This window comes from Vanellus vanellus, assembly GCF_965231255.1.
Source record: "Vanellus vanellus genome assembly, chromosome: Z".
Taxonomy (NCBI): domain Eukaryota; kingdom Metazoa; phylum Chordata; class Aves; order Charadriiformes; family Charadriidae; genus Vanellus; species Vanellus vanellus.
The window spans coordinates 31241906-31268996 of NC_138908.1; the positions used below are offsets into that span (position 1 = coordinate 31241906).

The 27091-nt window shown below is 37.4% G+C and overlaps 1 protein-coding gene across 1 annotated transcript in view; it reads left to right on the top strand.

Annotated features, from left to right (window-relative positions):
* FBN2 (fibrillin 2) overlaps positions 1 to 27091 on the top strand; it is a gene marked incomplete at both ends in the record, with an annotated part of 173634 nt that overhangs the window by 99439 nt on the left and 47104 nt on the right. Inside the window, 16 exon segments of the mRNA XM_082498059.1 lie at positions 36 to 113; positions 116 to 154; positions 4718 to 4855; positions 6077 to 6127; positions 6591 to 6716; positions 8903 to 9130; positions 11703 to 11828; positions 14247 to 14375; positions 16503 to 16628; positions 17347 to 17484; positions 18279 to 18401; positions 18520 to 18645; positions 20680 to 20805; positions 21858 to 21980; positions 23446 to 23568; positions 24913 to 25038. Of these exon segments, the coding sequence (XP_082354185.1) occupies positions 36 to 113; positions 116 to 154; positions 4718 to 4855; positions 6077 to 6127; positions 6591 to 6716; positions 8903 to 9130; positions 11703 to 11828; positions 14247 to 14375; positions 16503 to 16628; positions 17347 to 17484; positions 18279 to 18401; positions 18520 to 18645; positions 20680 to 20805; positions 21858 to 21980; positions 23446 to 23568; positions 24913 to 25038 (1926 nt within the window).

Consider the following 27091-nt stretch of genomic DNA (forward strand, 5'->3'; position numbering starts at 1 on the left):
AGTTCTAAAAAGTGTCTTTTGTTTCTGGATTATAGATATAAATGAATGTGAAAGCAGCCCGTGTGTCAATGGTGCCTGCAGGAACAATCTTGGATCTTTCAGTTGTGAATGTTCACTGGCAGCAAGTTGGACTCTACAGGACTGATATGCATAGGTGGGTATTTCACAGAATCACAGAATTTTCAGAGCTGGAAGGGACCTCTAGAGATTATCTAGTCAACTCCCCTGCCAAAGCAACATTGCCTAGAGCACATTACTCAGGACTGCATCCAGGCGGGTCTTGAAAATCTCCAGAGAAGGGACTCCACAACCTCCCTGGGCAGCCTGTGCCAGTGCTCTGTCACCCTCACCGTAAAGAAGTGTTTCCGTGTATTTGAATGGAACTTCCTGTGTTCTAACTTGTGCCCATTTCCTCCTGTTACTTTCCCTTTTTCTTACTAACTTGAAAAACATTGATCATATTGATTAGTTAAGCAAGAAAATAATATTTTTGGGTCATTTCCACATGATAGTAGACAGTTTGTCTAGTTGTGTAGGCAAGACCAAACAAACACAAATTTGCTTCCATGGCACCAGGAACAAACTGAGAGAAACAGAATTCATGAGGATGTCCAAACTATGGTGAAAGAGGTGACACGCAGGTGTCAATTGGTGGGAGAGAGTTGGGAATGTCTTGTTATTAATAGTAATTGTCTTGTCCTTTGGAGAATGAGAATATAAGTGATTATAGAGAGAATATAGGTGATTAGTCTAGTAGTTGAGAAACTGTAAAGCAGAAATGCCCATCCAGTTCTTTGGCCACTTTTAAATCAGAGACAAGAAAGCGAGTAAAAAGGACCATCTACTCAAATAGTGATAGGAAAGTGCATGGCTTCTAGGGTTCAGGACATTCTTCATAAACTGTGAAGACTGACTTTTCTAGCTATAAGGAAATGTTAATGACTTTTGTGTTACATTATACTCTCATACTTTGCCTACTTTTTTGTAGGAATGTGGTAAAGATGAGTAAGACAGATCTGAGTTTGTCAGAATCCCTGCCCTAGACCAGGCACATGAGTATTGTTTTTGTTTTGTACATACACACACACACACAAAGATATATATATGTATAAAAATAAATAATGTCAGCATCCTTTGAGGATTCTGTTGCAAAAAAAAAACCAGAGCATTGCACTGATTTTATTGGACCTAGACACAGCAATTGTCTGCAAGATGTCATTGGCATTATCTTTGGAAGCCATTCATTAATGGTTTTTTTCTTGCCTTTCCAAGAAAACTCAAAAGATTGGAGACATCTGTACATCTCAGGTGATCAAAGCTGCCATTGTTTCATTTTATTTGTGTAACATATTTGAAGTCATTGTAGGATATGTGGAATAAGTTGGATGGGAGTGTCGTTAATAACTGTATGATTCTAATTTTAAATGTTCCTTTTATTTTTAAGATGGATTTGTCTGGTGTTCTTGGCTCAACTTTCTTGCCTTGCCAAGATTTACTTAGAGATAGGAAATTGCAAAGACTTAAGTTTCCATTTAATGATGGAGTCTGTCTATGCATTAATATGCTTTTAAAGTGAATGTTACTTTTGTGCCTAAGCCTTCTCTTAATATTTCCGTGTAGCACCGCTGGCCAGTAAAGTTTAGTATTGTTTTTGTTCTTTTTTATATTGTGCTAATTTCTTGATGTGACCACACTAACCTATGCTTTTTTGTGCTGCTTATTTTTAATCTTCTTGTGTTCTCACATCCAAGGGTGCTACAAGTTCACCCTTTGTGGTTTGGGAATGTGTTGTATTCTTTATAAGAATGATCAAAGTAAGGTAATGTCATATTCTGATCCCTGCCTAGTTTTCCTTTAATTTCAAATTTGCTCTCATGTCAGAACAAAAATCAGTTCTACTTCGTAAGAGTTTCTTTCTTTCTTTCTTTCTTTCTTTCTCTCTTTCTCTCTTTCTCTCTTTCTCTCTTTCTCTCTTTCTCTCTTTCTCTCTTTCTCTCTCTTTCTCTCTTTCTCTCTTTCTCTCTTTCTCTCTTTCTTTCTTTCTTTCTTTCTTTCTTTCTTTCTTTCTTCTTCTTTCTTTCTTTCTTTCTTCCTTTCTTCCTTTCTTCCTTTCTTCCTTTCTTTCTTTTTCTTCTTTCTTCTTTTTCTCTTTCTTCTGTCGTGGTTGAACCATTTGCATTTGTATTACCTGTAGAAATTGAGCATAGATGTTAGCCATTTGTCTCTTTCTGTGAGCTCTCCTGGATAGAGTAAAAAATTACTTGCTCAAATTACAGTCAGAATTCAAGTCACAGCATTTGTACTCAAATTTAAGCTCAAACCTCCAGCAAATGAGGGTTGCTAGTTCACCAGTTACAATAAAAGCATTCAGCAAAAATGTTGACATATTTTGCATTTATTTTGCTTGCACACTGAGAGTGTTTGCAATGTAGAGGCTGCACTCTTAGAGTTAAAAAATGGAATATTTTTTGAAATACCTCTGCTGATGGTACAAGTGTTCCACTTAATATATGCTTTTTATGCATGTTTTAGTCAAGAATTGTGGAATTCATACAATGCACATTAAATAGGCTGCCATCTGCCTGTGGCATGCATATATTTTTCATCAAGTCAGAATCAAAGAGATGTCAGCAACTGAAAGAATGCTTTGATGCTGGATAATAACTTCTCCACCAAAGCAAAAGTCACAGTGACTACCCACTGTAGATTTTGTCTGGACAAGAAAGATTATGTAAAGTAAAGGAAATTAACTCATAGCCTGAAAAAGATAAGACAAGCAGACCTTGGCAGAACAATGTAGATGCAGCCAGAGTGAGGAAAATCACCTGCTAATTTGTATAGTTTAAGTCATTTTTGAGATATTAGTTTGATTTTTCCATCCTGTAAAGTTGGCTACTAAAAATAAATAACATTGAGCTCAAGAGACTTCTGGTGAATAAAGCAACGGAAGCACTTGCATTTTGATAACATAAAGCAGAGACATGAACATATGGGCAGCAAGCTGGATGTGGCATAAAAGAGTAGCTAAAGAGCCTATATTCCCTCTCCCCATGTTGGTCCCTGAATTTGGGACATATGATGACCAGGGACTTGCCCATCCCATGACTGGCTAAGAGCTGACCCAGCTAATGACTGCCCAGGTTTCATGTTTGGTCTTGTTATGTTAACCTGAGTTTTGACTGTTACCTAAAGGTGGATCAAGGTGTGGAAAAAACTTTTTTGACTTTTTGACTCTTCTGTACCCTCTTGGTTTGTGCATCTAAGTGTGGTGTTCTGCCCCACATGTTTAAGACCAACATTAACCTGAATAATACAACTGTTTTGTACTTAACTGTTGTACGTTGCCCAGTTTCTAGGGCTGATTCCAATCACACTCTTGGGCCTTTTTTTTCTCCTGTTACTTTAGCCAATGAAAGGTTTTGCTCAGTTTGGTCTACATAATTTTATAACATGACAATTTTGTAGAAAATCTGAAGTTGTTTGAAAGAAATTAGCTGGAATGATTCTATCTGAAGCACATTGCTCCTAAACATGAGGTATTAGTAATAGTGATCAACAGCATGTAATAGATGGTCTGGCTTTTTGTACATATAATATATGTAAATCTTAAAGCCAAATCCCATTTCTCTTTCATTAATCATCTCATTAAATTCATCTGGGCCACTTGCTTAACTCTGAACTCTGAGTATGCACATTCATTTAAGCTCCACGCAGGCTGACCTCCCAATCTGGGTTAGATCTTTACAGACTGCTTTTGCTATCTTATCACAAAGGTGGTTTTCTGATTCAAGAAATTTTATACCATTTGAGTGTAACATTGCAAAGGTACTGAACAAAGGTGCTGTAGATACAACTTTTAAAGTATGTAACTCATATAGGATCTAAAAAATGGCTTGTGCACTGAAAGCATAGATTTTAAGACTTGAAGATTTGGGTACCTGAAAGAGAACTTCAGAGCATTTCAGGCAGCAGAGACAACACGTGGCTGAAAATCGCCCCTCTTCTTAATGGCTGTCTACCCTGAGCAGCAGTCAGGAGCCGCTGCCTGACATGGCTGGGCAGTCACTGGAATGGGTTTGCCCTGAGCTGCTCTGGGTTCCCAGCCCGGCAATCCAATTTGTGATTCAGGAGCTAAGTGTCCTGGGGCTGAGCCCTCAGGAACAGAGAGTGGAGCGTAACCTAACGGATGTGTTCAAAGCATAGCTAATGCACCAGCAGAACCAGACCCCTGAAAGAATATAGCACACTCCCATCCCCCACATTTTTATCTTTTTCCTTCCTGACAAACTTGAAGGTTCAGCAAGTGAGAGAGAGGCAAAACCACCTGGATTTCATACCCCAATGGTTCAGGCAGTCAGCTGGAAGGGAGAGTCCCAGGTTGTGATGTGTGCTTTTGTTGTAACTTGTGTATTTTAGACTGATTAGTCGCTAGATAAAATAAATAAATAAATCCATTGTAGTATCTGGAGGACCTCTGCTAGCTGTGGGACCTGGACTATAAAATGCCTCAAGCAGTATGCTCTGTTGCTCACTTTAGTGATAGTGCTATTCCTTTCCACCACTTCTAAACTAAAATTTGTACAAAATGACTCTCATGGATGGTTTATTTTAAAAGAGAGCCTGTGCTCTCTTGTTACTCTGCCTATGGGTGGCATGGACATGGCATGCCAGCTCTTTTTGCTGTAACAATTCCATATTGTTTTCTATTCTGCTGCAGATAGCCTGAAGGGGACTTGCTGGCTTAACATCCAAGACAATCGCTGTGAAGTCAACATCAATGGTGCTACGCTGAAATCTGAATGCTGTGCTACCTTAGGAGCTGCTTGGGGCAGCCCATGTGAGCGATGTGAATTAGGTATGCTCTCATATGCTGCATCTTTTGGGACAAGAAAGGCAGTACCACTAGGTACTCATTGTTTTCTGTATAGAAAACAAACAACACAAAAAACCTTTGAAATGAAGTTGTCTTATTTAGCATCACTTGTAATCACCATCAGTGATCATTCTAATAAGTTTGAAGTTAGTAGGAAATAACGTGAATAAATATTTTAATAATTACATGTATTTCATCTCCACAGGAACTGTGCATTGGGGTAGGAAAGTAAGGACTACAATATTAAAGTGAAATATCTGGTAAAAGTCGTGAGGGCTTTTTATGTCATGGGCTGTTAACACTTTTTTCCAGCTGTTTTCAAACACATAGCTTATGTACAATTAGTACTACTATTAGATTGCAGGGCTAGGTCTAGAAGTTGGAAGCAGGAATGCTAACTGTGTGCTCTAGTTTGTGGAAAAAATACTGTGCCACATTCTCCCCATAAGGTTTGAATAATGCCACTTGCAGATGAACCAGTGTCAGGATGTTTTAGCCTTTCATTTTTAATTAGAACAATAACTGTGTGCACATGTATCTCATCTAACAAGCATGGTGTAAACAACATCCAACTGAGCTGTGAACTGTGCAGTGTGGCATCAAGCAAAGATAATACTTTATACTCCAGGAAGCAGCATGGTCAAGTTAGACTAGTAAAACTAATCAAAACCTAATCAATCTATAGAGGTAATTAGCTCAGACTGCGTAAATTTGGCAATTTAATTTCATATTCTCTAACTAGTTAAATTTCAGCAAGCTTTTGTATCACTACGTCATGCTACATTTTACATGCATATTCTAAAATAATGTCATTGCTTAGATCCTTTATTAAACTGGAGTGGAAAAAAGTCTTTAGTGATAACTAGCATCGCTAAAGCTTTAAACCTCTACGCAACTTTGCAGGAAATTCACCTTTCAGCTACATCTGAGTGCAGAGATTGATATGATTAGATGCTGAGCATTCTGGACTCTATTAAGGAAAGCACATGAGAAAGTAATTGTCTCAGATTTAATTTCCTCAACTGTTCACTTGTTTTAAGTAACATGTATGAGTACTTTTCTTGTTTGACGCTAGAGCACTACCACCTTATATAGTCAAATCATTAGAGAATCCCAAAGATACATTTCTTTTTAAATAAATAAATAAACACCTTTATTTCTGTAATTCCAAAAAAGTGATATATCTTTCTGGCTTGATTCCAGACACAGCTTGCTCAAGAGGATTTGCCAGAGTGAAGGGCATTACCTGTGAAGGTGAAGTTTTTGCTTCTTACTCAATATGTCACTTTTTTCCTTTGAAAATGAAATAAAAGGGAATTTATTATGTTGTTGTTTTTCTCAGGCATAATCATATTGACCTTACATGAATGCCTTCACAGTTACTGACTATTAAGTTATGTTATACTGTTTGTGGAGAATATCAAAATTATACAGAGAGAACAGAACTGCTCCTTCAAAATACATTTAATCCCTTTAGCTTTTCCTTTCTCTCCCCCATATCTATCATCTTGTCTTAGAGAAGAGAATGTTGCATCTTCATGCCCTATGACTTGAAGGTCTTGAGACTTAGCCAGATGCTTGTTCAGAGCAGTGTTCAGACCCTAATACAGTATGGAAGAAAGCTTCTCTCTTTCTTTCATGTATTTTAAATTCTCAATAAAGCTGTAGCGGTCTCCTTTGGTTCAACATATAACTCAACTCTTTGTTTCCCCAACAGATGTAAATGAGTGTGATGTTTTCCCGGGGGTTTGTCCCAATGGACGGTGCGTTAACAGCAGAGGTTCCTTTCACTGCGAGTGCCCTGAAGGACTGACGCTGGATGGAACAGGGCGAGTGTGTTTAGGTAAGAACGCACTCAACACTGCCAGCTTTTTAGCGGTGTCCAACAGTTGTCCAAAATTATTCTCAAATGGGTGTGACAGGATGTTTTGTTTGGTTTGTTTCTGAATTACTCTGAAAGAGGTTTGTTAAGTGTATATTTTAGTTTATGCCTGCTTAGATATCAAATGCCTGTGCCAGTTCAGGGAGGAGCTGTTAGTCCTTTGGGGAATATGAATGTTTGTGTTAAGACTTGTTTTGCCCGCAGTGCAATCAGTAGGTTTTGCTAGAGTGCTGCCCTTACTCTGACTCCCATTCACAAACAGAAATGCCTGACTTGCTGGAAGCTAGATGATACGCAATCAGCTGGACAGCTGGCAGCTTGTAATGCAGTTGACGGTGTTCTTCTCTATTGCTATTTAGTCATTTTGTGAAACTCAGATACTAACTTGTGGCATGAATATGCTGGTGCAAATTGATCTGTCTGAGAGTAATCAAAATGAGTGTAGATAAAAGTAAGGCTTCATCTTTGTTGTACAGATTAGTATCTTCTACTGACAAAACATCATATCCATGAAGACATATGTTTCTCTAGGAAAGACTTAAGGTATAAAAAATATTGAACCCCCATGTGAGTTCAAGAAAACAAAGTATCCTGTAGCAAATGTGATTAGTGTCATTAATCTACATCTTTAGAAATCAGTGGTCAGAGATTAAAAAAGATAAAGTCAGGATACTGGATGTTTAGAATACATCCATATGAATTTTTCTTACCAGTTCTAAGGACTATAAAAATATAATTGCTGACAACATTGATTTCTTTTAAGAAAACAGTGCAGCTAAGCAAAAAAAAATATTCAGCCCTTGCTTTGTATCAAGGATTTTCCTACTCTAACCATTTTTTCTTCAACAGTGTTCTCTTTCCTCAAGCAGATTCAAATTTAAGCAAATACTTTTGCTTTAATTGCACTATGCCTTACCAATAGCTGACACAAACAGTCACCAGGTTGTGGGGGTTTTTAATGTGAATGTAATTCTAGAGATATTTTTTAAAATAAGCAAAATTTTGAAATTAAGCAGATGTGTACAATCGGTATAAGTCTCAGAAAAAAGATACAATTCAAAACCAAGTCTGCCCAGATGCATGTATCTGTTACGTTTGTGCATATCATATGCAGTTTTGCATGTTAGGTTTCACTGGATATTCCACCCTCCCCCAGTGCCCCCAAACTTAGTAGTTCTGTTGCCAGTCACCGACATCTGTGGCCATCAACCCTGTACTACTTCTCAATGAGAAATTTGACAAGGACAGGTGTGAATTTAATTGTGGTTGATAGGTACAATGAAAAATTGGAACAAAGGAGCCATTTTCAAGCAAGACACAGGGTTTCTCTAACCTCAAAGCCATGTTCCCTCTTCTTATTTTAGTGCAAAAATGACCTTTTATATTAGAAGATATGCGCCTTCTCCTGTGCTACACAAGCACTGTGCAGTATGTCACATATTTCTGAAATATGTTGATTTCCTGCAGGATCCACTACAGTCATTTTAGTGCAAACAAATATTTATTAGCAGTATGTTTGCTGAATCTCTGGAAATGAAGATAAATATGATCTTGATGTGGAATAGTTTACAGGAAACCATGAGTATTCTTTGAACAATTAACATTTCTTATACTTGCGTCTAAATTTTTTAACTTCAGATATGCGTAGAGTAAATTTGTATTATAAATCTGCCCAACTTTGAAGGGCTTGTATGCAAAACAGTTCACCAGCTTATCTGTGTTATTTTTAGATCTTGCATCTTCTCCAAAACTTTTTGTGCTAAGCGTGTAATTCTGTTAGATGTACTAAAGCCTAACTTCCAGTCCAGTGTATCATATGAAACATTAATGCTTATATTTATCCTGAAAATACAGCTTGACCCCCAGTCCATTTCAGTCATGCCAGGAGGATCTAGAATATGTCTAGAAGTTATTTTATCAGACACGGTGTGTCCTTGAGATCTTCCTTACACACTGAAAATAACTCTCTTTTCCTGGAGAGAATTAAGCTACCAATAAATTTCTATATGCTATCACAGACCTCTTCTCTAGCACTACTGTAATTGATACAGTCTCACATGTACTGGTGCTTCAGAAATAGGTGCTTTTGAAAAACAGAAGACTTTAGCAAAGGGTAAAATGCCTATTTGTTGTTGTAAAATGAACAGATATTCGCATGGAGCAGTGCTACCTGAAATGGGATGAAGATGAGTGCATTCAGCCTGTGCCTGGCAAGTTTCGTATGGATGCCTGCTGCTGTGCTGTGGGCGCTGCATGGGGCTCTGACTGCGAGGAGTGTCCTAAGACTGGCACCAAGGAATATGAGGCTCTGTGCCCCAGAGGTCCTGGCTTTTCCAACAGGGGAGATATTCTAACTGGCAGGCCATTTTATAAAGGTAAGGGTTCATTCTTGGATCCAAAAATGAATTATAGGTAGATCTGGGTGAATATTCTAAGACAATGCCATGATTTGTGTCTATGTTTTTTGTGTACTTGAGATGAGAGATGTTATAAAGATGTTTGCCTGAAAGAGCTGACCTTACAGGTGGGAAACTCTCTGCTTGCATGGTGCTCAAGAGTGTTACAGAAGCCTAAAAGAAAAAGGTGCAAAGTTTGAATTTGGTAAGGAGAAAAAGGAAATGACTACGACAGCACTGAAAGAGAGAGGAGCTCTAAATGATGAGAATAACAGAAAATGTGCACGTTTTTTAAAGCAGTGGTTTGCAAAGGGTGATCTGAGGGTCAGATGAAGTTCCATGAAGTCAGGCAGTTAAGATGTAAACGTAAAATATTACTAAAATTTGTCCACGGTTCTCTGAAACAGAGACTGAAGAAGGTTGGATTCTTTCAGTGGTTTGTGGAATTAATAAGTCATTAAAAGGAAAGGTTGTCTGTTGCATTTAAATTACAATGGCAATGATAACGGGGAGCTGCAGTGATAAAGAAATAAATAAAAGCCTTTTGTCCAGTTTTTACTAGATTCACCTCCTGTAGAGCAGAAACAAAACTGAAGGAGGCTGGAAAATTTTAAGAAACCAAATCTGAGATAGTTCAGTTGACTGAGACATGAGAAGAAAAACAGTAAATTTCTGTGTGCAGTAGCTGAGGTGATTCAGAATTTTTTTTGTATTTTATTTCTTTTTAAAAAGGATGTGTTCCAAAGGATTTGTCTTGAAATATGTTGAGTTGCTTGAGAAATCTTTTAATAGATTGGACCTCTGCTTCACCATAAATAAGCTCTGATTTTCAGGAGTTATTGTTCTCAGGCAAAGCTCCGAATGTTCAGTGATGATTTACTGAACAAATAAGGAATTTAATACTAATAATATAATTGTTCATTTTTATTAAAATTTATTTAATTAGAAATAATAAAATCCTAATAATTTAATAATAATAAAATCTTGATAATAAAATCTGGTTCCCTCCAAGATTTTTGTAAGGATTTGCTTCTTGTTTTTACTTTTGTATTTGGACCACACTTTTCTTCCATTCACACTAACACGTAGGAGACAGAAATTTGTTTCATCAAAGATGATCCTTGGGTAAGGGCATTCATCCAGCAAATTATATCACTGAGTGTAAGAAAAGCTCATTCAAGTTCGTAAGTGCTGTTGGAGGTGTGCATATGAGAGAGGCTGACATATGAAAAACCTTTGCAAGATCCTTTAAAATCCTGTTGTTATCCAGCTGTCCAGCAAAACACATTTAGAAGAAACATTTAATGTGATATTCTACACAAGAAGAATTACCCTTCTCTAAACTGAGCTCCAGATATCACTCTGGCAATCTCAATTTAAAAAAAAAAATCACAATCAACTAGGTAATAGTAACATCTTTTACAAGCTGGCTCAGGAACACTATGAGTATTCCTTATGTTAGAAAGCAAAATAGAACACAATAAGCATACTGGAATCATGGGCAAAAGAGTATCAACTCGGAGAATTTCACTCAATTTGGTTGATTGTTGATTAACATAAACTTTTAATTACTAGTTTGGGTATTGAGAAGCAAAGAAAGCATAAACAATTCAACAGGTAGGGAAGCATCTTTTCTCCCCTACCCCCAGGCTCAGCTTCAGCCCAGCACCTATCCTCCACTCTTCCTGGTGTCTGGCCCCCTAGTCCCATGGATGAGGCAGTTGACAGCAAAGGGCCTTGGGGACACTGTGATGGCTTCTCTCTGTCACCCCTTGTTGCTTAGTCTTCTCTTTCACTGCTCCTTTCTTCTTACTCATTTCCTGTGTCCTGGCACGGACTCCTCCATGCGACAGAGGCCCTCATGGGTATTCCTGCTCCAGCATGGTTTGTCTACAGCCCATGTTCCTTCAGGATGTCCCAGTCCCAGTGTGGGTCACTCATGTACTGTAGTCCCTGGGGTGTGTCCCTGCACCACCATGCTTCACCCATGGATCATGGTCCCCCAGGTAATCTCCCAATGCCAGCAGGGGTTGCATGTGGGTCAAAATCCCTCAGAGGCGTCTCTGCCCCAGCATGCATCCTTCGTGGGACACTGTCCCTCTGGGTGTTCCTGCCCCTGCTTGGGTCACCTGTAGGCCACAATCCCTCAAGCATGTCCCTGCCCAGGCCTGGGTCACCCACAGCTGCAGTCCCTCAGGGGTGTCCCTGCCCTGGTGTGGGTTTTCCACAGGCTGCGGTTCCTCAGGCATGTCTCTGCCCTGACATAGGTCCTCCAGGGGTGGTGGTAGCTCAGGGATTCTTCCTCAGAAGTGGAGTTCTGCCTTACAAGAGTGCATCTCCAGTCATGTGTCAACAATGACCCCTCCTGCTTGCCTTCTCCATTTCATTTTTCCATTCTCCTGACTTGTGTAGGAGGATGCCAACTCTCCAGTCCCCTGCAATAAAACCCCTGCCTTTTATGCCCAATACAATTGCTAAGAATGAACAGGAAAATTCCATTAATATATGTTGGTGCTTAAGAATGCTCTTTTATTTTATTTTTATTTCACAGACATCAATGAATGTAAAGTGTTCTCTGGTATGTGCATGAATGGTAAATGCAGAAACACAATTGGAAGTTTCAAATGTAGATGTAACAGTGGGTTTACTTTAGATATGGATGAAAGAAACTGTACAGGTAAGTCTTGCATTTTCACCAATATTTCCTAGAATTGTAGAAAAGTCAAGGTTGAAAAGGACCTCAAAAGATCACCTGCTCCAATTTTTTATGTGAAAGGGAGCATAGATGAGATTATCTAGCACCCTGTCCATCTTGAAAACATCCTGTGATGTGGACTCTACCACATCCCTGCGGCATTTTAAAGGAACTTGCACTTGTAGCATGGCTTGGTGATCTGGAAAATTAGTATCATTCATTTCCTTCAGTGTCAAGAGCTTAACCTTTAGACAGAATGGCCAACTGTCTTAAGTTTCCCTTTTAGAAAGTGATTCTTAAATAAATGTAACATTATTCTTGTACACATACATTAGGAATTTTTTAGATTGGTGTTAAAGATGCTCAGGTCATGCTCTATCAGTACAACCTGAAAAATCACCAGCAAAGCCAAGTTCAATGTTTTAACATACAGATTAACTTAATTTATGTTCCTTGCTCTCTAGTCATTGTATGACCAAGTGAACCTAGAGACTCCACTGGAAATTAATTTCATTTAGATTTGATAGTCAAGCACACACAGATGCAGCCCTGCAATTCTGACATCGGTGCAACTTTAACTCAATAAGAGACATGTATTTAATTTAAAAGTTTAATATTTTTTATTTACTGCCTGGAAAAACTGAAAAAGAAGATAAGCTTGATATTTTTCTGGTTATGAGAACCTGGTTGCCTGCATTGTGGGTGGCTCTGTGCTGAAAATGAAGGAAGTTTTGTTATACCACACAGGCGTCTATGAGGGAATCTGAGTAATATGAAATGTGGGTGGTAAGGCACGTTAACGGAGGTTGGTCTGGATGTTAATGTTGCCCTAACTGGTGATTTCCTTGTTTTTATAGTGATTGCATTGATGAGAAATGCATTTAACAAACTTTATTTCTAAACTAATGAGAATAGGTTAAAAACTTCTCCCTACAAAAGCTATTTTTGGTTCTGTTTTCCACTGAAAATTTATTCTAATGAAAATGTTCCACTGAGCAGCTGTAGAGAACCAGGTTTTATTAAAGGGAAGAGATTTTTTTGTTTGTTTGTTTTAAATTAGCAACAAAATGTTTTATAAAGCCTGCAGGAGGCCAGATACTCTGTAACATCCCAGGCCCACCACACGGGTTACCGTCCAACACCTCCACACATCTGTGTGTGAGGACTGAACTGTCTTCACCTAGAAGAAACCTGGCCATAGGGAGTGACACAGGGCCAAAAGAGACTCTTGAATGTGGTGAAAAAAGAACTGCTTTGAATCTTTAGCAGTTTCTTTAGTTAAGCTTATACTTGCCTAGTTTTCCTCAACCACTTAACATAAATGAGTCTACTGCACAGCTCACCAACTTACTGCAAACATGTTGATCCTCTTCTCTGTTTTCTTCCTCCCTGGGCTTTTGCATGAGAGAACCAGTCCTATGCCCTATCCTGGACTAACATCTTCATTGTTTCAAATATTGTTATTTTTATTCCCTGTAAAGACTTCATGATTTCTTAATATGTAAAAATTAATGACACAATACTGAATGAAGCTGAAGATAGAGGGTGTAGCGAAGAACATGAAACAAAGGCATTGGACCCTAGTTCACCCCCAAAACACTGGATGGGCAGTAGAGTAACGAAGACAGAAGTCTGGAAAGATGTGAGAAGATAGTAAATAACAGCCTATCCAGTTCTTCTTTCCCATCCTCTCCTTCAACACTGACCTGTTCCACTGGTTCATATCCATATTACAAATTCCTCTTTAACTTCCTGCCTTACTACTGGTGTGTCTTACAAAGTGCCCTTCCCTGCCCTTCTCTTCCCTGCCCTGCCCCTCCCTTCCCTTTTTTCCCCTCCCCTCCCCTTCCCTCCGCTCCCTTCTTCTACAAACCTGCTGTAGTTTTCTACAATAAGTTTCATTCAAACTGAACTAATAAGTTAACCAGTGAACTGTAAGTAGCTTTCAAAGGAGCTACTTTAATTCCCAATGGAAAGGGTATATGTAAGTTTATAATGCTATTACTGTGTAAATGTCTTCATAATAAGCAATTTAATATCAATGGTGCTGTAATCATGCAGTCAATTGGTACCTCTGTAATAATAACAACTCAAAAATTAGTTAGTAATTTCCTTAGAAATCTAACCTTAAATAACACTTGATGGAAGCCTATTTGTTACATAGTTTTATCCATAGTTGAGAGTTCTGAAGGCATTGTGTTATGAATCTTTCACAAACTGTTTCACATAATCAGATATTCCTTTAAATATTAAATGAATTTCATTTTTCTTTGCTGATTTATACACCATATATGATGTCTGTAGAGTTAATTTATAATGGCCAAGTGTTCACTTCTGTGAAAATCAGGATAACCTTAAACTCTGTTTGATTTTTCTATCTCTCCATTAACTATAAAATAGACATTGATGAGTGCCGGATCTCTCCAGACTTATGTGGAAGTGGTACTTGTGTCAACACACCTGGAGGCTTTGAGTGTGAATGCTTTGATGGTTACGAAAGTGGATTTATGATGATGAAGAACTGTATGGGTAGGTGTTGCCAGGATGACCTGGAGACTGTTGATTTACTATACAAAGGCTGACTGTACTCTGTACTATACTTGCTCTGCTCTACTGCACACTTCATATGTATAATTATTGTGACATCTTGAACAAATGAGACAGGTACACAGTTTATAGGACAGATAGCTAAACTATGCATATAGCTTTGCTTGTTCTTTTTGCTGATTACTTTTACACGTTTCTGTATAGATATTTTAGAGGGACAGCAACTATTCGTTGATGTGGTTTAAAAATGGCTAATGAGGTATCCAAACATTTGGTAAAGTTAGGAATAGAAGACTGGAGTTTCAGAAGTGGTGTGATTCACTTTTCCTTGATTCTCTAGGACTTAAGAAATTCTGAGAGCATTTCCTGAAAAATCATGTCTCTAATCTGTCTAAAGTTGTAAGATTAGCTATGGAGGCACCACAAGTTACTCACCACCTTAAAAAATCTCAAGTTAATATTGTGGAGTACTTCATGAAATACATCATGAAATATATCATGAAAATGAGAAGTCTGAGATTTTCATCTGGATGAGGCTGAATGAGTCCTCCACCTTGCCTTCTTGAAGATGGGATTGACGTTTCCTCTCGTCCCACCCTAAAGAACTTTGCCTAGTTTCCATGACTGTTCAAGGATGGTCAGGAGTGGCTTCAAAATTACTTTGGCCAGCTCCTTCTCAGCACTCATGGGTCTTTTCCATGTCCTTTGTCAGCAGTTCCCTCCTCCCACTTCCCCTCATCTTTTTGCTGCTGCTGTTATACCCTTCACATCCCTTGCTGAGGTCAACTCCTGGTGGCTTTGGCTTTTGTTATCTCATCTCTGCACATTCAGACAGTGCCTCTGTATTTCTCCTGCATCACCTGTTCCTGCTTTTGCCTGTTTTATGCTTCCTTTTTGTGTTTGAGTTTTGTCAGGAGCTTTTGTGCTTGTAATTGAACTCAAATAAGTGGTCCTATTCCTCTGTCTGTCAGGAGGCCATGCAGGCCTCCTGTAACCTTCACTTGATTTCTTGCAAATTGTGATGCTTTTAGACTCCAAAAGTCAGCAAAAAATTCATTGCCTGAATCACAGAAGAACATAACAAAGAAGCTGAACTGTCAAAACTGAATAGTTTTCAGAGAGATGGTACAAATGCAGAGAATCAACACAGAGCCAGGGAAGCAAGATGTGAGATGAATAAGCAGAGAGTGAGGACATAAGAGAAATGACTTCTTGAACGGCTTTTGAAGGAACTAAGGAAGGGAGGGCATGGCATAATTTTCAATGAAGACATTTTGGAGGTGCGAGGACTATCCAAGCAGAAGAAATATAGCAAAAGAAATATTGAATTCTATCATCAGGCAGTTTCTTCCCTCATGTGATAACCCACAAAACCCAGTGATATCTTGGCTAAATTCTCAAGCTAATGAAAGATAATACCAGTCTGCCTATTTGAATAAAAATCTCTAGTTTCAATGACAGGTAGCCACAATGCTTCCTGGGAGTCCAAAAGTGTGAGTGCATCCTGCACCTTGAATATCTTTTGGTCATATTTCTCTTCATCCACACCTACAATGTTAGCTGTTTGTATCAGGTTTGTGAGTCAAATATTCAGTTTGCCATTATAAGCTATAGCAAGCATATTTCTCAGCCACATAATGACATATGCAGGAGTCAATCAAACTGAATAGCCATTTAGTTTAAAATTTATACACAAATCCTCATTAACGTCACCCATAGAAAACAGTTTCAATGCGCACATAAATGGGTGTCTGGTTGCATAAAGAAAGACTTTTGAAAATTTCATCACATTAATATGTTGTTCTAAATGGCAACCATCCAAACAGTTGGTGTCTTTTCTTGTGTCCTGTGTCTCCTAGAATGCTTAATTTTGAATGATGAATTTCTGGTTTTCTTGAGGGACAAAATATCCGTTTTTAGGGTTAATAATGTATAATTTTTTGTTTCCCCTGTTATGCAGCATGAGGAAAGGAGCAGCACTGCTTCAATGAAACTATGCTTTTATTTCTGACCTCCAGATTCTGTCACTTACAGACACTGAGAATTGCTTTTTTTCTTTGTTGCTCCTTATGAACGATACTATATTTGGTTATCATGGTTTCTTTGCAGATATTGATGAATGTGAACGCAACCCTCTGCTGTGTAGAGGTGGCACATGTGTGAACACTGAAGGGAGTTTTCAGTGTGACTGTCCTTTGGGACATGAGCTGTCACCATCACGTGAGGAATGCATAGGTGAGTTTCAACTCAGAATATTAGTCTTTAGCTTTCTAAGAAGAGTGGTCATTTGTGCTATGAAAACTTTTGTCTCTGGCAAGGATGAGGTCTCAGGAATATCTTATACAAATTCATGCTCCTCCTTTATATGAGTATCTTCAAATTAAAACCTTGTAACAGATCCTGTAAAATCTCCGGTGCCCTTAACACTGTTGACTTCAAAAAGGAGTGTTTTACCAGGACTCTTAGGGTTTATTTAACAACCCAAAGGACTGTACCACTTATGTTGGCAACATTCACATAAAACTCATACAAGAACAAAGTGAACTTCATCCCTACAGTCACCAGAAAGTACTGTCTCTTATTGAAATGCACTCGCCTTTTTGCACATAACTCACCAAAATCATGAAAAAAGTGCAAAAAACATAATACATATTACCTCTTTGGTTTCTGTGTTTGATGCATAGTTGCTTCAAGAGTTGGTTTAAACTTGCACACGGTGCAGTTAATGCTTACAGACCAGAAACAAAGAAGATAAACCTTTGGACACTGGCTTAAATATACCATTCAGAGCTCCATGCCTTGAACTGGAACATGCTAAAATCAAGAAAGAAATTGAAAAAGCCTGAAAGCCACCAGTTTAAAATACTACCTCTCACCCTCTTTTGCTGGCATTTGAGCAGTTGGAGTCTGCACTCTGAATAACAAGTAACTGATATGAATGATTCTTTTTCAGACGTAAATGAGTGCTCCTTAAGTGACCATCTCTGCAGAAATGGCAAGTGTGTGAACATGGTTGGGACATACCACTGTTCCTGTAACTCTGGGTATCAGGCCACTCCTGACAGACAAGGCTGCATAGGCAAGTGTTCAAGTGTTGTACACCTTCCCCTATGTATTTGTGCTTCAGCATATATTTTTTCATCTGTCTTTGTTTTCATTTTATTTCATACCTTCCTTTTGAAACTGAGCAGGGCCATCTTCTCAACTGCTTTTAGGCATATAATGAACTATTAGAAACTTAGAAATAAAAAGAAGGTATACCAAGATTCTTGCCGCACTGAACTCTGCAGAATACTTTGAGAAAAAAGTGTTCATAGGGTACTACACCATTAAAATCGGAGTCTTGAGCTAATAGCCAGAAAATATCGCTTGATTACTTGATCAAGCAAGAACAGCCCTGCCCATTGATAGTTTCTCTTTCACTTTTTCTCCTTATTGTATACATCTCTTAAATCCTTCACTATAGTAATACTGAATTATGTAGTTGTCATTGCATTGGTAAGAAGAGGGGTATTGAGAGTTTTTTTATTTGTTGGTTTTGTTTATTTTTTTGCAAAAATACAAATTTGTGCTACATTTCAAGCTTTAATGAAACCTATGTTTTCCTTCTTTCCTTTCCACATGTTGTCTTGTGCACTTTTTTTTACATGCCTAATAATACATATGAACACAAGCAACAACTAAAAGTAGCCACTTGCTCCCACAGATGAAAATGCAGTTGAAAGACAGAAAGCTGAGCAAAATGTAAATCAGAGACAGTAGAGCAAGAATAAAAATTCAGAATCGTATCACTGATAAACTGTTTCATCAGCTAAGTAAAACAGCAAGAGAAGATGATTTTTCCTTGTAAAAGTAGACTTACTACTACTAATGTTGCTTCCCCAGATATTGATGAATGTATGATAATGAATGGAGGCTGTGACACCCACTGCACTAACTCAGAAGGCAGCTATGAATGTAGCTGCAGTGATGGCTATGCTCTAATGCCAGATGTCAGGACATGTGCAGGTAGGTTTTAATATCTTAAAAGTTCCAGCATCGTATCTTTCTGGCAGTATGAACATGATATTCTTTTAGCTGATCTGTACCAGAATGACGGAATTATTCTTTGCCTTTTTTTCCTCAGATATTGATGAATGTGAAAACAATCCAGAAATCTGTGATGGTGGGCAATGTACTAATATTCCAGGGGAATATCGCTGTCTCTGTTACGATGGATTTATGGCTTCTATGGACATGAAAACTTGTATTGGTAAGTAGCTGTACACACCAAATTTAATGCAAGTCTAAAAACTGTGCAGCTAATGTTTTTGGATGTTCTGCTGAATACTTGGAAGTATTGAAACTATATATATTTAAAAAAAAAAACATAATTTGTAGATCTTTCTTGTATCAGGAAGGGTAGAAAAAAAATATGAAAAGTCCATAAAGATGAATCAAATCAGATAGTTCCAAAAATAGGAATCATTTAATTGCAATTATATGATTCCTCTGCAACATCTCTGTTGAAGAGAGATTGAGTTGCCCCAGCATTTCCTTCTGTTTCTTGTAAATGTTTTAATTTATTCCCTCAACTACAGAAAGTTATCTTTAATTATGAAGGAAATTAAAATAAAAGTATCTCATCAAATTACCTAACCTTTTTACTTTACCTTGGTGTTTATATGAAGTTCTTACCTTTTACATTCAATATAAAGTTTCATATGTTTCATATTTTAAGGCAGATTTGGCTATACTAGTAACATCTTATATTTTGTGAGCATCTGTCAAACAAACCTTCACTTTGCACACATGCACACTCACATAGACATACACAGAGGAGAAACTACTTATATATAATGCTGAGCAAAGCCGTCCTGAGCTGGTTTTATCTCCTTTCTTGTATTTATTTGACAGTATGTGAAATTAGATGATCTTTGCTATTTAACTAGTGTAAAATTGGAGCTAATTGAATAAAGGTAAAAAGCTGACACAGGTGTAACTCATAATAAGACTATGTTTTAACTGCAAGTTCTTAACCAGGTCTGCAATTATAAACCATTTAGCTTCAAATGAGGTAAATTCTGGAATAATGTTGAAGCCTTGTATTACAGTTGAAAGCCTATATTGAAGATTCAGCATGTGGTATAAGAATCTAAAACACAGTGCAGGTACAAAGTACATTAGAAGAGGCTTTCTTCCTAATGGAAAGTTTTCATCATATATGCAACGCTTAGTCAAATTGGGAAGAACGGGGAGATATCACTAGCAAACCTACCTCTCTCTTGAAACATTCCAGTTAATACACTTCTAATTTATATGTGATGTGGGCCTCTGCTTTGCCTGAATTATATGACATCTTACTTCATTCAAAGTACAAATACCAGAAATGCCTTGTCATCCACAGTACAATGACTCTTTCTAATGTCGTAGTATAATTCAAGGAAAAAATGAAAATGTTGGACAAGGTCTTTGAAAAGCTCTTGGGCCATATGGCCTCAATGCAGTGTGACTCCAAACACTTATATGAAAATCCGGTTACCCACTTGACAGGTGCTCAATTCTAGTTTTTTCTTTTACCAGTTTCATTTTTTCATAAGATTCATTGTCTTTCCTAAGTTGAATACGTATTAAAAAAACTGATTGAGTTTACTTTATTATTTTTTATAATTTTGACAAATGCTATTCAGAGGTATGGACTTGTTTGTATATATCATGATTCAATTTTAAACAGTGATCAAAATATGCAAAATGAAACCTGTAGATAATATCAGTACAGGAAAAGCAATCAATATACTCTATAAGTTCTTCTTTGGAAGAAAGTTATTACCTATATTGTGATCAAGAACATGTTTTTTAAAAATGCTTTAAAGTGATAGGGTAGATGAGCTGCTTAGGGACATGGTTTAGGAGTGGTGGTGTTTTTATCAGGGTAGGTTAATGGTTGGACTTGATGATCTTAAAGGTCCCTTCCAACCTCACTGATTCTATGATTCTATGATTCTATGATTCTATGATTCTTATAAATGTAGTTGACTTCATACTCCAATAATTAGCATTCTAAACAAACTATAAAACGCTGTGGTATTTGGATGACACATTCATCCTTACTTGTTTTTAGGGAATTAAAAGAATACAGAATGTAATGGCTGAAATATATTATGATGAAGATTAATAAATGCCACATGTTGTAGGGGTGGGTCATGCTTCTGATATTTTCACCTGAGTGAAAGTATTCCAAAAGGACAAAGTATGCTGTGAAGTAATAGTAACGCTCAACTAATAGTGAATTTATGTGCACTTACAGATGTGAATGAGTGTGATTTGAATTCCAACATCTGTATGTTTGGGGAGTGTGAAAACACGAAAGGTTCCTTCATTTGTCACTGTCAGCTGGGATATTCAGTCAAGAAAGGAACCACTGGATGCACAGGTAAAGAAAATTGCCAGCATGTATATCACGGTGTGCACATACCTTGGCTTTCAGGTAAAATAAATGCAGAAGTGCTCACACACAAGTAAGAAATCGGTATCTGTACATAGTATTAAATATAAGAGTAAGTTTTTTACATTTGTCAGCATGTATCCAGAGTTTGAAAAGGTACATTCCGACCAGTATCAATATGATATAAGAAGCCCTTTACATAACTGTAATTTTAATGGCAAAACCTTTCTCAGTATAGATTGGGGGAATAGCTGTGTTATGAAACATAGCTTGGGTGGGCGCAGCTGCATTTGTATTTGTCATACGAACTGAAAGTAAGAACTCATCTGTCAACTAAAGCTGCAGGAAATGACCCTATATTCTAAGAACAGGACAAGACAAACAAAAAAAAAAGAGTAAAAAGAAAAGAATGAAAAAAGTGATGATGCAAAAGGGAAAGTATATGCCATCTTTCAACCCACGCTGACAAATTTTAAAGAATCAGAGTCAGCCATTTTCAAGCTCTGTCAGTTTCTGTGATAGTTAAGCAGTACCTTGTCTTTTGCAAACTGGATCCACTGCATTCAGGAAGCTAAATTCCCCCAGAATTACTCTTCTGGGAAAGTTGGCAGAATTTCTTATATAATTCAGTCTTTAAGAATTTGTTCCATAATTACTAAAATCTTGGACTAATCATTTTCATAACTGAAATCATTTATACGCCCAAAGGTCTCATCCTGTTTCTAGACATATAAAGATCATCTTATTTATTACATCTGGAAAATAGCTTTAATTTCAAACTGAAGTTAAATTAGCAGTTGTAGGAAAGCAGACTAATTTTGTTATGTTTACAAAGAACAAACTGAAAATACAGTTATCTCTATTTTTTATTAATGTATAATATGAAGTACCTTGCTTGAATTATTCTGTAGTCTTGAACATTTGTTTTTTAAAGGACTGCAAACCTGCACAGTGGAAATAAGCAACATGTAAAATCAACATAATTTGTAATATTCCAGTGCTCATGAAGTAAATACTAATAGCTTATTTTGTGCTTTTAGATATAGATGAGTGTGAAATTGGTGCTCACAACTGTGACATGCATGCTTCATGTGTCAATGTACCAGGAAGTTTTAAATGTAGTTGCAGAGAAGGATGGGTTGGAAATGGGATTAAATGTATTGGTAAGTATACAGAAAATAAAGCTTTTTTCTTTTTTTTTTTTAATGAAATTGTGTAATCTCACTGTGTGATTACTTCATTAGAAAAAAGTATTCTTTTGTCTGCTGCACTCTGTGGATAGATGGGTGTGCAAGGTTCTTATGTTTCGGGAGTTTGGTTTTCTGAGAAAAAAATGGTTTTGTCTCAGAAGCCTGTCTGTGTAACATCTTACTGAGTTAACTGTCTTTTACGTACAACTTTTACGTACAACTGCTAGAATGTGCAAAATAAAAAAAAATCAGTCAGAAATAAAATGGAATTTGTTTTGTGATTTCCTGCCAGCAAAATACTGTTTCTGTTACTCGATACTATTTTTTTGTAAATGTCTTGTAGTATATCTAGTTTATAGGCCCTAATATAAAGCACATTGGACTTGAGGTATGGGAAACTTGATTCTACTTTTGCTGGGCTGCTAGAGTAGCACCATGTCCCCTTGCCTTCATTTTTCAGTTTGATGTGTAAAAGTCTTTCATATTTACGTTTTTTTCAGAACATTTTGGGATCTATGGAAGAGGAGCTTGATTTAAGAATTAGGCTTTATTAGTGTAATAATGTGAAGGAAGAAGGATTATAAAATTTTACGGCAGGCCAGATTTTCTAAGCTTTTTAAAGCCGTATCTGAGAAAAAGGGGAAGGCCCCTCTCATCCTTTAATTTAATTAACCTTTTATTATCCTATAATTAAAAATATGTGAGGTTCTACTAAGTAAACAAAAAGTCCGATTTGAGGGAGAAATCTTTAACAAGTTTTTCCAGCAGCATCCTTGTAGTTAGAATAGCTCCTGGGCATAAAGTAAGTGTTCCAGGAGACCACTCTGCAGACGGATGAGAAGGGACTGTCGGCTACCCCATAGCACTAGGTAGTGTGACCCAAATGTCATGGACCTATATGGCAATTCCCATCAAACAAGCCCTTGAGGGGAAGGAAAGCCTTTTCTTTTTTCTTTCTCCTCCTCCTCCTCCTCCTCCTCCTCCTCCTTCTCCTTCTTCTCTTTCTCTTTCTTTTTTTTTTCCATTCAAGTTGACATCAAATAAATAAGAAAGCTTGCATTAACTCTTACGGGGTTACATTGTTGTCATGTTCTTCTATTACTTGAGAAGATTCTCCAAATGTATGGCAGATTTTCACCTCACTATATTTCTTTGGTTTATTGTTTTTTTAACTCATTTTGAATTCAAGTTCTTTAAAAGGATATCAAAATTCAAGTAACAAGTTAGCTGAACTCCCTCTGTTGATTGGAAACATTTTACCCCAATCCCATGCATTTTAATTTATAGGAAAAAATATTGAAATAAAATCACGATAGATTAACCCTATATCTTCCAATGAGAACTTTTGCAGTTGCGATTGTTAGCTTGACAGTTAATTGTAAGCCAAGTATACTAATTGCTCTTTTACTGCCTTCACTGTCTTGTCTCTGATGTGCAGATCTTGATGAATGCTCCAATGGGACCCACCAGTGCAGTGTGAACGCTCAGTGTGTGAACACCCCAGGGTCATACCGCTGTGCCTGTGCGGAGGGATTCACTGGGGATGGATTTACTTGTTCTGGTAAGAACTTTCTGTGAAAGCTGACTTGTGTCTGATTGTTTCTGTTGTATGGAAGCTTAGCAAATTAGATCTAAGCCCAAAGTTAAAGATAATAAATGTGAAAGTGTCTTTTAAGATCAGGATTCTTCCCATCTGCTGAAGAAATGCTAACAGAGGCAACTGATTGTTCTTTTAATTTGTGTACCAAATTGGACCCACTGGGCCCATTTGTTGGATGAAGTTCCTGTCTACTTCTTCCTCCTCCTGCTTCTCCTCTTCATGCCAATTTTTTTTGAATGTGTCCATGCTGCTTGCAGCAGCACACTCTAGTCAAGAACACAAAACACCAGCTCTCTGTTATGGTTCCTGTCTTGTAGGCCAGATCTGTCTCTGGCAGGGAAGGCATCATCTATTTTCCCCTCGCTATGTTAGTTGAAGAGGATTTAATCATTGACATATTAAACATTAATGGGGGAGTATTGAGTTATTGTGTTTCTTATCACTTACAGAGTGGAGATGCAATAATATCTTTGCTCTTGACTTCTAACATGTCCTGTATGTGGTCAGCAAATTTGCAGGTTTGAAGGAATGCATCCTAATGACAGTAAAATACATAGAACCTAATGTGAATGTATTCATTATTAGCTAACTGGTTAATTTTAAATTAAAATTTATTTACACCTTAGCAAAACAGTCTTCTGATTAGTACTGTAAGTTTTTTTATTTTAGAATAAGGATCTTCAAATACTGTTGGTTTATGAGTTTCAAGTTTGTGGTTCGTGAACAAAAACTTTGATCTCTATTATTAACACGCTGTTTCAGATCTGTTTTTTAAAAATCAGATGGGATACTAGGGAATGACTAATAAAATAAAGAACGTATATTTAAAGGTTTTTTGGACAATCATAAGTATATCTGACAAAATTAGGAGTCCTTATGGTGACTGCAATGGCAAATGCCTTCCTTTGTCTTTCTGCTCTTTTATAGCTCTTAAAAAAAAAAAAAAAAACAAAACACTTTTTGGGCGTACTAGAAGAATGCCCGGTAGTGTGCAAATGTTAGTTGTAATGTTCATAATCCTCAAAGAATATTTTCTAAAATGCATATGAAAATAATTTTCTATGTATGAGTCACTTAAGAAAATTTGCCTTTTGAATGTATTTTCTGTCAAAGTAACATAGCAATATATACTAGGAGACAAAGTTTTGACTTTTTAAGCCAAGTAATCAACTTAATTTGTCAAAGCTAATAGTACTGAATCTGAAAACCTTGTATCATTAAAAAAAAAATAATCTGTTAATGAAAAACAAGGAGTAAGGAATCATGACAGCCTGTAGTTTCAAAGAAATTTTCTGTCTCCCACAGATGTTGATGAGTGTGCAGAAAATGTTAATCTGTGTGAAAATGGACAGTGTTTGAATGTCCCTGGTGCCTACCGTTGCGAATGTGAGATGGGATTCACTCCTGCCTCGGACAGCAAGTCATGCCAAGGTAAGCCACTGGTACTTCAAATTCATTTTCTGAGTTTGGATTGGCTGCAATAAAGCAAACAACAAGAAGTGCTGGAAGGACCTCAGCCTGGAAGCAGAATATTCAGCACATGCTTCACATATAAGTAATTTCTTCAAGCAAGGATTATTTTGCAATGTGAATTATGTTGGAAGTAGCTTTCATCTTTTTATGAAGTTTTCCTGACCTTGGTCCAAAAATCCCAGAGTAGAAATTTGGCTCAGTAATTTTGGTTTTTTAATTATTTCTCTTCTTTTTGTCACTAGTGATTAGTGTGTGGAAAAATCCTGTGTTCATCACTGTTTTATTTAATGTGTTTACACAGGACACACAAACTACATTAAGTGACCTCATTTTAAAATAAATGTTTTCAGGAAAATTGAAGTAGGTAAATCACTGCTATATTTGAAAAGTTTGTACACTCCTTAAAATGCATATTGGAGACTTTTTATCATCACCGTTTCACTCTCAATATTGTACCAGATCATCTGAAGTGCAAAAAGAATTATTATCTTTCTAGTCCAATTCAGCTTCTGTTCGCTGTTTTGTTCTTATGTCTTTTGTTTGTTTGTTTCTTTAATGCAAGAGAACTGTATATTAGATAAAGTCTTTTTAGCTGGTGCTCCAAAGCTTTTTATCGTATTGCATATACAATGGTGGAAATCTGATAATGCCTTAGGAAATTAAAATTCTTGATGGGACATTAAAAACAGATCCCAGAATGTAGTCTCTAAATGTCAGTCCATAACTTGGCATGTTCACACATTCAGGTGTACATGTATAAATCAAACTTCTAGCTGTAGAAAAATTGCAGATGCTTCTGAAAAACTAGCTGCGCAACTGTTTTGTTCAGATCTGTCAGTAGTTACCAAGTATCGTCAATCATCTTTACTGAATTTCTCAGTGCAGCTCAGTTAGTTAGTCATATTATAGGCATGCCAATGTTCTAATGGGAATCCCCAAATAGATTATCAGACAACCAATGTTTTGAAAAACAATATGATCCTAATTCTTGGTACAGCAGGTTGCCAACATTGGGCTTTTCAGTTTGTACACAATGACACTTTGAAAAATAAATTGAAGAATTTTGGAAAAATGCTTGGTATATTGGTATATTACTGTGATTCTAATAGAGATCTGAAGGCATTCCATAGATTAAATTGTGCTGTTGGAGAACTAAAAGATCTGGGTGCTGAATACTTAGAAGAAGTTACCATTTTTTTTTTAAGTTGATGTTTTAATTTGTCCTATGATAAGGTGACTCATGGGCTGATTTCTGCAATAAAAAGGGACAAAATTCAAAGCCCAGGTTTAGTACAATAATTTTAATTAATTGTAATTGATACCTAGCTGCTATTTAAGCGGCACTTCCTCCAAGCTCAGGATTGGCGCATCCGGAAGAGCAAGAAATCAGGCAAGGGAAGCAGGACACCTGCATGGCTGAGCAGGGACCTTCTGAAGAAGCTCAGGTGGAAGAAGGGAGTTTACAGTAGGTGGAAGAAGGGGCTGACTGCTTGGAACGAGTATAAGAATGCTGTCAGGGTATGCAGGGATGAAACAAGGAAAGCCAAGGCAGCCTTGGAATTGAACCTGGTGAGGGATGTCGAGGCCAATGGGGAAGGGTTTCTTTAAGTATATAGGAGACAAAAGGAGAACTAGGGAAAATGTGGGCCTGCTGTTGAATGAGACAGGTGCCATGGTGACAGATGATGCAGAGAAGGCGGAGTTGCTGAATGCCTTCTTTGCTTCTGTCTTCACTGCTCAGGCCAGTCCTCGGGAGACCCAGAGTTTGTGGGTAACAGAGAAAGTCTGGAGGAAGCAAGACTTTCCCTTGGTTGATGAGGAACAAGTTAGAGATCAGTTAGGTAAACTGGATATCCACGAGTCCCTGGGGCCCGATGGGATGCACCCAAGAGTGCTGAGGGAGCTGGGAGAAGTCATTGCTGGGCCACTCTCCATCGTCTTTGAAGGTCCTGGAGAACAGGTGAGGTGCCTGAGGACTGGAGGAAAGCCAATGTCACTCCAGTCTTCAAAA